The sequence below is a fragment of the Triticum aestivum genome, chromosome 6A (assembly GCF_018294505.1).
Source record: "Triticum aestivum cultivar Chinese Spring chromosome 6A, IWGSC CS RefSeq v2.1, whole genome shotgun sequence".
Classification (NCBI taxonomy): Eukaryota; Viridiplantae; Streptophyta; class Magnoliopsida; order Poales; family Poaceae; genus Triticum; species Triticum aestivum.
In genome coordinates this window covers 457,118,353-457,131,297 of record NC_057809.1, presented here as the reverse complement: position 1 = coordinate 457,131,297, position 12,945 = coordinate 457,118,353, and the positions used below count along the sequence as shown (strand labels likewise).

At 46.4% G+C, this 12,945-nt stretch overlaps 1 protein-coding gene and 2 long non-coding RNA genes across 4 annotated transcripts; 2 read left to right on the top strand and 1 right to left on the bottom strand.

Moving 5' to 3' along the window:
• Positions 1 to 2,130: 2,130 nt before the first annotated feature.
• On the bottom strand, positions 2,131 to 8,960 carry LOC123127895 (uncharacterized). Of its 2 annotated transcripts, none has more exons than XR_006462855.1 (6): positions 8,702 to 8,960; positions 8,322 to 8,608; positions 7,766 to 7,946; positions 7,540 to 7,686; positions 6,925 to 7,042; positions 2,131 to 2,554 (listed from the first exon to the last, which is right to left on the bottom strand). It is a non-coding gene; the product is annotated as an uncharacterized lncRNA (long non-coding RNA). The 2 variants fall into 2 exon arrangements; XR_006462856.1 differs by having other exon boundaries at positions 2,131 to 2,520.
• LOC123127894 (ethylene-responsive transcription factor 1) lies at positions 2,840 to 4,122 on the top strand. The gene has a single exon (XM_044547752.1). It carries the CDS (start codon positions 2,916 to 2,918, stop codon positions 3,732 to 3,734), a length of 819 nt encoding a protein of 272 aa, XP_044403687.1. The 5' UTR covers positions 2,840 to 2,915; the 3' UTR covers positions 3,735 to 4,122.
• On the top strand, positions 4,470 to 7,048 carry LOC123127896 (uncharacterized). Its single transcript, XR_006462857.1, has 2 exons — positions 4,470 to 5,047; positions 5,167 to 7,048. It is a non-coding gene; the product is annotated as an uncharacterized lncRNA (long non-coding RNA).
• Positions 8,961 to 12,945: the final 3,985 nt, after the last annotated feature.

Here is a 12,945-nt window from a genome sequence, read left to right as displayed (position 1 = left end):
GGGAGAAAGGAGGAGAAGGAAAAGGGGGGCGCCCCCCCCCCCTCCTTGTCCAATTCGGACTAGAGGGGGAGGGGGCGCGCGGCTGCCCTGGCCGCCCCTCCTCTTCTCCCACTAAGGCCCATGAGGCCTAAATAACTCCCCGGGGGGTTCCGGTAACCCCCCCTACTCCGGTTTTTATCTAAAACCACTCGGAACACTTCGGTGTCCGAATATACTCGTCCAATATATCGATATTTACATCTCGACCATTTAGAGACTCCTCGTCATGTCCGTGATCATATCCGGGACTCCGAACTACCTTCGGTACATCAAAACACAAAAACTCATAATACCGATCATCACTGAACTTTAAGCGTGCGGACCCTACGGGTTCGAGAACTATGTAGACATGACTGAGACACGTCTCTGGTCAATAACCAATAGCGGAACCTAGATGTTCGTATTGGCTCCTACATATTCTACGAAGATCTTTATCAGTCAAACCGCATAACAACATACGTTGTTCTCTTTGTCATCGGTATGTTACTTGCCCGAGATTCGATCGTCGGTATCTCAATACCTAGTTCAATCTCGTTACCGGCAAGTCTCTTTACTCGTTTCCGTAATGCATCATCCCGCAACTAACTCATTAGTTGCATTGCTTGCAAGGCTTATAGTGATGTGCATTACCGAGAGGGCCCAGAGACACCTCTCCGACAATAGGAGTGACAAATCCTAATCGATCTATGCCAACTCAACAAGTACCATCGGAGACACCTGTAGAGCACCTTTATAATCACCCAGTTACGTTGTGACGTTTGGTATCACACAAAGTGTTCCTCCGGTACTCGGGGGTTGCATAATCTCATAGTCAGAGGAACATGTATAAGTCATGAAGAAAGCAGTAGCAACAAACTAAAAGATCATCGTGCTAAGCTAACGGAATGGGTCAAGTCAATCACATCATTCTCTAATGATGTGACCCCGTTAATCAAATGACAACTCATGTCTATGGCTAGGAAACTTTACCATCTTTAATTCAACGAGCTAGTCAAGTAGAGGCATACTAGTGACACTCTGTTTGTCTATGTATTCACACATGTACTAAGTTTCCGGTTAATACAATTCTAGCATGAATAATAAACATTTATCATGATATAAGGAAATAAATAATAACTTTATTATTGCCTCTATTACAATGTTCGAATCTAGTCATAATAAAATCACATGTATAGTGATAACAGTCATCGAAAATCGCCGTCGCCACACCCGGCTAACTGTCGTCCGTCCTGCATGGTCTCAATCACCTTTAGATTGTCTGAGTTGATGATTAGGCAGTTACATCCCACCCTTTGCGCTAATGTTAGGCCAAATTTGAGAGCTAAGGCTTCTGCCATCGAAGCATCCGCGCAGTAGTCGATCTTTTCATTTCCTCCTACAATAAACATATCTTTGTCGTCTCTCAAGACCGCCCCCATCGTACCCTTCAGCATGTCATGGTCAAAGGACACGTCAACATTTAGTTTCACGAAGCCCCTAGAAGGACAGTGCCAACCCCCCCTTTTTCATAGACGCCTTTGAAGATGACGCATTTACAAAATTATATGTGAGAGATATGATCCCGATTGATATCTGAGTCGCATTCTGAGTTAATTCCTTGTGTATTAATTTCCGTATTTCCGACCATAGATACCAAGCTGAGATAGGTATCATTTCTCGTACATTTTGGTACCCCATTTCTCGTACATTTGCTAGATTTTCTCCAGCACGATCAATCTCACAAGCTTTATCAATAATCACATCCATCCCTAGCCTTTTTCAAATATCCTTTGATTTTATACATAGGAAAAGCATGTGCTTTGTATCTTCTACACCCTAAGAGCAGGAAGGACAAAGAGGCGAGACCTTCATGTGTCTATTAGTCAGTGTTGCCCGACATGGAAGAGTGCCATGTAGTGTCCGCCATAAAAAGATTTTGACTTTTGCCGGACAAGATAACTTCCATATCTGACACCATATAGGATTAGGTGTGGTTCGCCCCATCCCGTTGGAATGTTTTAATTTACTCCCATACTGATAATTCCACTCCACATGGTAAGCAGACCGTACCGAAAACATACCATTTTTCATATAACTCCAGGCAATAAAATCTGTCATATTATGTTGCGAAATTGGGATTGAAAGAAACCGTTGTGCGTCAATGGACCACATAGTTTGTCTAATCAGGTCCTCATCCCAATTATTGGAGGCCGGGTCAATCAAATCAACCACTTTTAATAACAAATGTCCCCCCTTAGGGGTCATAATCTTTCTAGTGGCATAATTTGGCATCCAAACATCTTCCCAGATATTGATGTTATGTCCATCCCCCACTCGCCAAATATAGCCACGCTTGAGAGTAGTAATGCCTGCCATAATGCTTTGCCAGGTGAAGGAAGCACCATGTTTTGGCTTGGAGTTCAGCAAATCACCATCAGGGTAATACTTGGCCCTTAGAATAGTAGCACACAATGAGTCGGGATTATCAAGGAGACGCCATGCCTGTTTGGCCAGCAGAGCCAGGTCAACACATGATCTGCACTTAATTTAATCATCCATGCTTAGTGGTTTTTAAAAGGGACCTAACAAAAAATGAAGGAGTGCTGAGCAAAATCGTTGATGCTTATGTTAGTTTGAGTGCTCCACTAATTCACTACACCATCATCATCAATTCATCATCATTACCTTCCAAAACGATAAGAAAAACAATGGAATCACGTGGGGCTAACGCAGGAACGTTCGGCGAAGCTAGAAGCACGTGACGCCCTTCCGCGCTCTCTGTATATAAACCGGGAGACCGAAACCAGCCCCTCCACAAAATCCACTGACAAACGCTCGGCGAATCCCAAGAGCGAACTCAGATCATCCTACGACCAGACGCGACCACACAGGATAAGATGCTGCTGCTTAATCCGGCGTCCGAGGCGGCGGCGCTGGACAGCATCCGGCAGCAGCTCCTGGAGGAGCCGGCGCGGCCGGCGTACTGCCGGAGCGCGAGCTTCGGCAGCCTGGTGGCGGACCAGTGGAGCGAGTCGCTCCCGTTCCGTCCCAACGACGCCGACGACATGGTCGTCTACGGCGCCCTCCGCGACGCCTTCTCCTGCGGCTGGCTCCCCGACGGCTCCTTCGCGGCCGTCAAGCCCGAGCCCCTGCCCTCCCCCGACGGCTCCTACGACGGCTCCTGCCTCGGCAGCTTCCTCGCGCCGCCGGCGCCCGGGCCGGACGCGCCGTGGGCGGAGGAGGAGGCCGAGGTCGCGGCGGCGGCGTCGAGGGGGAAGCACTTCAGAGGCGTGAGGCAGCGGCCGTGGGGCAAGTTCGCGGCGGAGATCCGGGACCCGGCCAAGAACGGCGCGCGCGTGTGGCTCGGCACCTTCGACAGCGCCGAGGACGCCGCCGTGGCCTACGACCGCGCCGCCTACCGCATGCGCGGCTCCCGCGCGCTCCTCAACTTCCCGCTCCGCATCGGCTCCGAGATCGCCGCCGCCGCCGCAGCCGCGGGCCAGAAGCGTCCGTCTCCCCAGCCGGCGAGCCCCGACTCTTCATCTCCCTCCTGCAGCGCGCCCGGGTCGTCGAAGAGGAGAAAGAGAGGCGAGGCCGCGGCAGCGTCCATGGCCATGGCTCTGGTGCCGCCCCCGCCGGCGCAGGCTCCGGTCCAGCTGACCCTCCCAGCCCAGCCGTGGCTGGCCGCCGGCGCCGTCCAGCAGCTGGTGAGCTGAAGCGGCGAAGCGACCAGTGATCGTTCTCACTTCTCACGAGCGATTAGTTGCTTGATGTGTTGAGCGACGTGAGGAACAGAGCATCAAGATGAGATGAATGGCGCGTAATGCGTCGCTCGAAGAAACCTTCGATCAGTTGGAGGCGATTACGCGCCACGCCATTGTGAAATTTGTGTGGTTATAAGTCTGAAACTTGTCGCTAGGGTTAGTGGCGTTGGCACAGTAAAAAGTGTGAGCAGTGGAATCCGGAAGCTGGTTCGTGACAGGTGGTGAGGGTGCAGGTGCAAAATTTGCACAGACGTTCTCTTCTCCAACGGAGAATCTTCTTTGTTCAGCCGTTGTTTGGTAATACTAATAGTACTACTATCAGTGAGTGATTCCTTTCAAATTTGCAGGTTTCCCATTGATATGATATATAGTTTAATAATACAAGGTGGGCGTGCATCACGGTTGTTTAGTGAGGAATAATACACTACTTGGTAGAAGGAAGAAATGTCTGCGTTGTGACCGGGAAGGAGCACATGTGTCTGAATCTCTACTTCTAATGAAGAAGTCCGTACGTCGTTCGTTCGTTCGCACGCAACCCTCGCATCGATCGACCTCCCCCACCAATTTTCCTCCAAATAAAACGTTTGACTCCACCTCCTCTTCCGCATGGAAAAAAGGGAGGAAATCACCTATGTTTTTGGTTTTCTTTCACGGTCTCCATCCTATCCAGACCCGCCCTCACCCCCGAACCTCTCCAAACCACCTCCACCCTGATCTCCACAACCCCCTGATCCTCTCCTAAACCACTCCGGCGAGCCCTCCCATGGCCACCTCGACGCCGTGATCTCTACATCTAATGAAGGAGTCCGTACGTCGTTCGTTCGTTCGCACGCAACCCTCGCATCGATCGACCTCCCCCACCGATTTTCCTCCAAATAAAACGTTTGACTCCACCTCCTCTTCCGCATGGAAAAAAGGGAGGAAATCACCTATGTTTTTGGTTTCCTTTCACGGTCTCCATCCTATCCAGACCCGCCCTCACCCCCGAACCTCTCCAAACCACCTCCACCCTGATCTCCACAACCCCCTGATCCTCTCCTAAACCACTCCGGCGAGCCCTCCCATGGCCACCTCGACGCCGTGAGATTCGGGGGCGGCGGAATCGAGAGGTTATCATGGAGTGCAGGTCGTTGTGTGACTGCATGGTGACGCCCGGCTGAAGCATCGAGATGGAGGACACGGCCGCCGCTGTGATGTGCTTTACTGGTGTGCCCGTGCGCCTGCTCACTAGGCGCCGCGACGGGTTGGGTCTCACCGCTGCCATGGTCCTCCTCCAGTGCTCCTCTTCATCCTGTTCAGCAGCCATGGAGGCGCCGATGTACGCCAGGTCTAGAAACCATTGGACTGTGTTCTGACGGTCTATGCCTTTTGTGTCATTGTGCAGGATTTGAACTACTACCGCGGGAGGCTGCACGTCATGCTAAGCAATCGTCCTGAGCAAGCAGTTGAGGCTACACCAGCTAAGGATCCGGTGGAAGCCGATTCATCTCTGCTAATCTGAGAAAGAATAATGGGAAGGTAAGTCTGTAAGCATTGAAATTTTCTATACTTTCTATGACGATGCAATCTACCTTCTACATGTAAATAGAATATCGCATATCGGTAATAATATCTTTGTAGTGCAATTTTGCATAATGTGGAAGCTTGTACTAATTGGCTGCTTACCGTGACACCAACATATGTGCTTTCTCCGCTTTGCATTTCTGTTATTGTGATGAATTCTAATTTAACAGGACACGCATGTCCGCATAGGATACAACTAGCTGCATGGCATGAGATTATTCAACGTGTTGAGTAATCTGGAATGGTAACATTTTTGGTTAAATGGGATGCTCTTGAGATTATTTCTCATGCCAACATGGCATGCCCGAGTGAAAAATGTGCCACCGTTGGGCAGGGTCGTGCCTTCTTAGAGGAGGTTTCTGGTTGGATAAATGAGAAGGCATGATGCCTGTTTGGGCTTAGATGACTCCTAACATTGCAGGTATTATAGAGGGACCTTGATCTACATCTATTGAGTAATTAGCAGTCACATGTCTTCTGTGTTTTTACTTGTTATGGTGTCAACTGATGAAGTTCTAACAATTTTTTTATCATTGACTACTTTTCAAAAACTTAGTTTTCTCACTGTATTGATCTCAGTAGTTTGGTTCTCTGGTCATACATTACATTGTTCTACATATCTTCCCTGGATTATTTGGCTTGGGCATCAACTGGGACAGGGTGGGACATCATGGTGGGATTAGGCATGTAAATTCTGGTTTTAGTTTTACTTTCATGTTTGGTAAGACAGACAAAAACTATGAGTGACTGATTTGTATCTTGAAATGCATCCTATGATGAATCATCATGAAGTGTCGATGTATATTGAACTTTCTAAAATGATGGGACTTCAACCCTCAAACTCATAATCCACCCTCCCTACCCCTCCCTGAATTACCGTCCCCTCCAGCCAAACAACACCACCATTTCTAATTTGATATTCTGTTCGCTGTATTAAACATGAGTCATGTTCATATTGCACTGTCAAGATCAGATATGTAGTGCACAATTGATGATAATCTTTTTAAAGTCTTGACGTTGCTAGCCCACACCGACGAACTCTGCTATTCGGACTCTGATCCCTAGGCGCCGGACGCATACCCACAACCACGGACAGACCGTCAGTGAGTGCCTCACATTAGATGCTGATCCACTCCACCTCCGGTTATCATAGACCAACCTATCCGAGGTATACCATATTACCACTCTAAAATTCAACCACTTTCTTAGTCACAAATTGAACAACTTTTGTTATAAAAAATTAATTGGACCAATGATGAAGTGATTGGATTTTAACCTATGACATCGTGGTAGATTTTCAAAGATGAAGACTTCTTAGATTTTATTGAAATATTTTATGGGAATTTTTGCAGGATTTTTAGCAGAGATCTATTTTCATAGATTTATTTGTAGTGAGTCAAAGATGAAGACTAGCGAATTAGAAAGTTTATTTGTGGCGAGTACATATTTTGGAGCGGTTAATTAGAAAGTTTAGCACAAAGGACTCTGTGTTATGTGTCTCTGGAATTTACTTTACATTTTGGAAGTAATGAATTAAGGACCGAACTATTTTTTTTGGTGTGTCTGTCTGAAAGATTACCTGTGTTGTTATTTATCATAATCGATTTCCTCATTAGAATCTTCATGGGTTTGAGTCTCCTCATTCTCACTGTCTACAGAGCCATCTAGAACAACCTGTACCCTCGCTGCATAAGTAGCTTCAGGAAAAAAACATGGTTATGCAACAAAAGCAATGCAAATTAGCATATTCAGTTAGCACGAACATCTGTAGGGATAACAAGCGATAGTTCAGCTCTGACGGCTAGGGCCACAATAACTACACTAAGCCCCTAGGCATGTCCATGATAAAGTAGATTCCATATAACAGAGTCTAACACTAACTATTACCATTAACAAATAACATGTATCAAGGATTTTCAGTTCAAGATATGGATTTTAAAAAACAAATCAATAATCTTTTGCTGAAATGTTGGTACTTACAGTAACAAACTAACCAACAGTACACCCCAAATTCAGCAGAGAACTTAAATTTCAGTTTTCGCTCAAAAGACAACTAGCGATTGCCGTAAATTTTGAAGTAAATGCAAGCATAATCCATGTGATGTGCATATGCAATACACAAGACAAACTACATTTGCACACTGACAAGGCACAAATAATCTCAGGAGCTGCCAAGGATCTTTTATATTCTTACCTGAGCAATGGAGCAGCCCTCTCTCTGTACAAACTGTTCTCTCGATTAAAACAATTGGTTGAACGGTTGCACAGTTGTTGATGGGGACAAACATCATTGTTGTGTATATTGCTCCAATGACCATTCTAAGAGTATTGGCATCCACCCCTGCATCAAGGCACAAAAAATTCAGATGCTGGTACATTGTAATCAAGGAGTAAAAGATAAAGATAAGTACGGTGATTACATAATGGTGCCAATCTTCCAAAGGATGGAGCCAAGCAGCAAGGCTGTGAACAAAGTGAAGGAAAATCTGACAAGGTTGTAATTTGGGTTGTGCCAATAGGTCAACCAATGCTTCCAGAGGCAGGATTTGAATTGCCCTATAATGGATTGCGAGTACTCTGGATCAAGGCGGCTCCCCGAATCTAATTACAAAGAAGAAACCCATCAATTAAAGTCATCTACAAACTGAAAATTACTGTATGATAGTGCAAGCAGATCTCAGTTTCAAAATGGAAAATACACTTCTCAGTTTTACAAACCGGAAATTATGACAGTACAAACTGAAAATACACCAACGCTGACCGTGCCTCCCCCAACCTTGTACAGGCATATACGACGGTCCATTTTCAGCAGTCATATGACTTTGCGTACTGTACATAAAAATCTGTACAAACTGCGCCAGAATAAAAGTTTCTAAAGAAGGAACTCCAAAGATTTCTGCAGTTTCAGATTTCTACAGTTTTATCATCTCTGAAGATAAGTTGCAGCAAGCAAGCAAATAGGGAGGAGGGTGATACCTTCCGTGCTTGGCATAGCGTCTGTGGCACTATGGTGGGAGGGGAGCAACGGTGGAAGAAGCAGAGCCGGACGAGCGGTGGTCTTTCGTCCAACCAACCAATAGAGTAGAGGGAGGGGAAGAGAGAGGAGGGCCCCTCCATGACGAGCTCCAGGCCTTCCATGGCGGACCTTCATGTCGATATCCCTGTCAGTGGAGAAGATCAGACCGTACGTAGTTGCTCCTGTCGGTGAACCTTCCGAGGCGTCGCCCTGCTCCTGGTCATGGTGGCCCTTCCATGGCATCGTCCTGGTAATGGAGACGGGGTTAGAGAGGGAGAAGAGACGAGAGTGAGTGAATCCAGATGAGCAGGAGCGAGGGAGCTAGGAAGGGATGACGTACCGCACGGCGTTGGAGTGGAGGAAGGCCGTTGCAGATCGAGCCGACGCACTCGAAATCAGCCACCGGAGAATAAAAATGAGATCTTGGCACCGACGACGGAGCCAATGGAGAGGCACCGGCGACGCGAGCAAGGGAGAGGCACCGGCGACACGAGCTAGGGAGAGGCGCCGGCGACGCAGGCGAGACAGAGAGTGGGTGAGTGAGTGAGAGAGTGGATGAGGTGGGAGGGTAGTTTAGGAAAAAAGCAAAAACAATTGTACGTGGCGAACTTTGTACTAGAAACTCCTAACCACAAATATATATATGTAACTAGCAAGATGCCCGTGCGTTGCACGGAACATCAAGATGCATTTGTATGAATAGTTTATCTTATAAGAGAAAAGGATGAACGAAGGAAGGACTTATTTGCAAATGTGAGATGGGTGTGGGTATCTTTTTGCAAAATTGCCATAGTTTTCTTCCTAGCCGTTAGATATAAATCAGACGACCTATATTGCAAGATGGCAGGCACACCATCATCACCAACTCTGTTTTTTATAAGAAGTTAGCAAGATGCCCGTGCTTTGCACAGAACATCAAGATGCATTTGTATGAGTAGTTTATCTTGTGGGAGAAGAGAATGAATGAGGGAAGGCCTTATTTGCAAATGTGAAGAGGGGTGTGGGTATCTTTTTGCAAAATTGCCATAGTTTCCTTCCTATCCGTCAGATATAAATCGGACGGCCTATATTGCAGGATGGCAGGCACACCATCATCACCAACTCTGTTTTTCCAGGTAAAAAAAACTCTGTTTTTTTATAAAAGTAGAGAAGAAAGAGTATAAAATATCATTTGTACTCCCTCTATTTCCAAATATAAGTTTTTTAGAGATTCAAAAGAAACTCTGTTTTTATAAAAGTAGAGAAGAAAGAGTATAAAATATCATTTGTACTCCCTCTATTTCCAAATATAAGTTTTATAGAGATTCCAAATATTTGTACTCCCTCTATTTCCAAATATAATGAGTGAATCTACGTTCTAAAATATAACTACATACATCCGTAAGTTGTAGTGCACTTGAAATGTCTAAAAAGCCTTACATTTAGAAACGGAGGGAGTATATATTTATATATTTATATGTAATTAGCAGTATCCAGGATTTATTGCAAATAAAAAATGTGTTAGTCAGACTTTTTATATGTTCCACTTTGTTCACCAGAGATAAAAAATGATGGGTTCTAATGATGTTTTAGAAATAACATCACTCATACTTCAATTATTGTCGATAAAGACTTTTGCCCCGCTTTATATATAAAGCAATGATCATCGATCAACCGCAAACCACCGCATACAACACACGTCCACACACACCCGGAGCAGGATACAGAGGTGCTGGAGAACAACTACAAACTCCAAGCAGAACATAGCACACTATAGGTTGGAAGATAAATCATCGCTAGATTTTGAAGAAGCCCTCAACGTGACACCACGAAGAGGAGCAGTCAAACATCGACGGATCAAGGCCTCCAAAGCGACGTCTTCAAGAAGATCACGATGCGTAGCGCCACCACCACCCAATCCAAAGGATCAGGGTCTTCACCCAGAGCGTCGCGGAGCATCAAGAACAGCCATGACGGAGCCTTTAGGAAGGATACGACGTCCACACACACCGTCGCCGTCAGTCGGCCAAAGGCAAACAAAGTTTTCACCCTGGTAAGCACTATCCACCAACGGAACAGGGGATGCGCAACCAAACAGGCCGACCACCCCCACCACCGAATGCCGAAAGCTAGCCGCCCTCACGGTCATGGCCACTAGCCAGCACCCGAGCCGTGCGCGCCGCCCCCGCTGGCAGTGGCTAGAGTTTCCTCCCGGTCGCACACGAGGCGATTCGGGAGGAGGGAGGGGAGAGAGGACTCGACTTCAATTATTATGCAATGGTGTCTGTGTTATATTGTCTCTACCTTTGAAATTTAACACATATTATCTTTTTATAACTTCAGCAAAATATTTAAAAAGCCTGTGGCAACGCACGGGCATTCTACTAGTTTTTATAAAAACTGGGATGAAAGGCGATGCACGGCACGATTAGCGTGTAGATTTTGTCAACGGACAGAGACCTGAACGCGAATCCAAAATGCCAATGCACCACTTGCAGCCCTCCCTCGGTGAATTAAACAAGCGTGAAATATGCAGCAGGGGCGAGGCTGGCACGCACCCGCGAACTAAACAAACATTGCAATATTATTCCCTAAAAAAAACATTGCAATATTGCTTTGGGCCGTTGAGGCGAATGGATTGGTGCAGCGGTGATTGGAAATTAAAGGTTGGTGCATCATCAACTTTGAGCGCGAGGGAACAAAGGAGTCAAGATGTCCTTTTGATCACGCCTCGATATAATATAAACAAACGACTAGGGAAGAAGATAACCTCGTGCTTATCCATGGTTAAGATTTTAAGAGGTGCCGTTGGTGGTATGACGAAGGATTCCTACGTTTTGGTCGCCGTCAAAATCTGCTGTCAGGCACTTGCTTGTCAGCAGAGCAGGCCTTGGGTCGCACTGGATGGAAACGTCTTCAACTTGAACAACGGCGGGAGAGGACGCATCCCGTTTGCTAGCTTCTCTTTCTTGGCCTTTCTACAATTCTTTTTAGACGCCGATAAATGTCACATGTGTGGACGTTAGAAAATCCGACCACACATTTTGTGTGGTGTATAAGAGGAACAGCCCACACATCTACGTGTGGGCAAAATAACTAGTGCCCACACGTCTCTTTTTTCCCCTCCCGATCTTTCTCACACGCGTACGTGTGGGCGAAGTTGATAATGCCAACACGCCCGTATGTCAGGCCTCGTACCTCCTGGTCCCGCACGCCACACGTGACGGTCACCGCGCGCCCGCAGTTGCCATGGTCCAGACCCTCGTCCATGTTCGTTTAACTGCACTTGCCATGGTTGCTCAACTGCAGTTGCCATGTATGGTCTGATCTAATGTAGTTGCCATAATTTCATAACTTTAGGAGTTGCCACATACTAACACTACGCAGTTGAGAGAGTTGTCATATGCTCACAAACATGCTAGGGGTAGTTGCCATGTAAAAAGGAAGAGTTGCCATCTGCTTACGTGCACGTTAGGGCAGTTGCCATGTACATGCACGTTAGGGCAGTTGTCATGTACCATGCAAAAACATATGGCAACTCGGTAAAAGAGAGTTGCCATCTGCTTACGTGCACACTAGGCAGTTGCCGTGTACCCTGCAAAACACATGTGGTGAACTGCTGAACGCCCAGACACCAGCCCCTCCTGTGTGGTGAAACGGCCGTATGGGCGACCGGCTGAACGCCCAGACACCAGGCCAGTCCTACGTGGCACTAGAAACATGCCAAGATTCGTGCGCTCACGAACGGACGCGGATCCACGCGTGTGGGCGAGATGCAAACGCCCACACGTGTGGGAGTTAACATTTCGGTTCTTTTTTAACAAGAGACAAAAGATTGCTTATTTATGTAAGATTAAGATAGTCTTATGTTTTTTTTAAAAAGGGGACTCCCGGGCCTCTGCATCAGTGCGATGCATACGGCCACAATTATAAATAAATAAAGTAGTTCAACAAGGTCTTGTAATCTGCTGCAAAAAAGTAGGCTGACTCACAAAGAGCTAGAAAAATAAAAAAAAGGCCCAAAAGCCACAACCGGCTGGCATAAGATAGATAGATAGGTAAAGTAATCGCCTATCCTATTACATGACCGCCATCCAAACCGGTTGAAGATATCCCACGCTACCATCTCTCACCGGACAGATCCAGTAACCAAACGCTCACTGGCCTCCGTCGGAGTGAGTAAGGACCACATACGGATTAGCGCAGTAGCCCGGAATAAAACCTGCAAAAAATGAATAGTTGTTGTTCTGTTAAAAGCCAAATCATTTCTGCAGTTTCAAATTGCCCATAACAACGCACATGCTCCTACTCGAATTTGTCTAGCTGTTTCGGCCTCTATACCAGCAAGCCACGTTCCAAATAACGACCTGATCGAATTCGGAGGAGTAATGTTAAAGGCAATTTGCACCGAGCGCCACAACACTCTCGCCAACGGGCAATCAAAAAAAAGATGTTGGATAGTTTCATCCCGATCACAGAAACTACACCTAGTAGAACCTGTCCAGTTGCGCTTAATCAAATTATCTTTTGTTAGAACGACTTGTTTATTTACAAACCACATAAACACTTTGATTTTCAGAGGAATCTTAACTTTCCAAACATGTT

Bases quoted from the DNA above. Each gene is read 5' to 3' on its own strand.
- LOC123127894 (XM_044547752.1), top strand. From the start codon at position 2,916: ATGCTGCTGCTTAATCCGGCGTCCGAGGCGGCGGCGCTGGACAGCATC.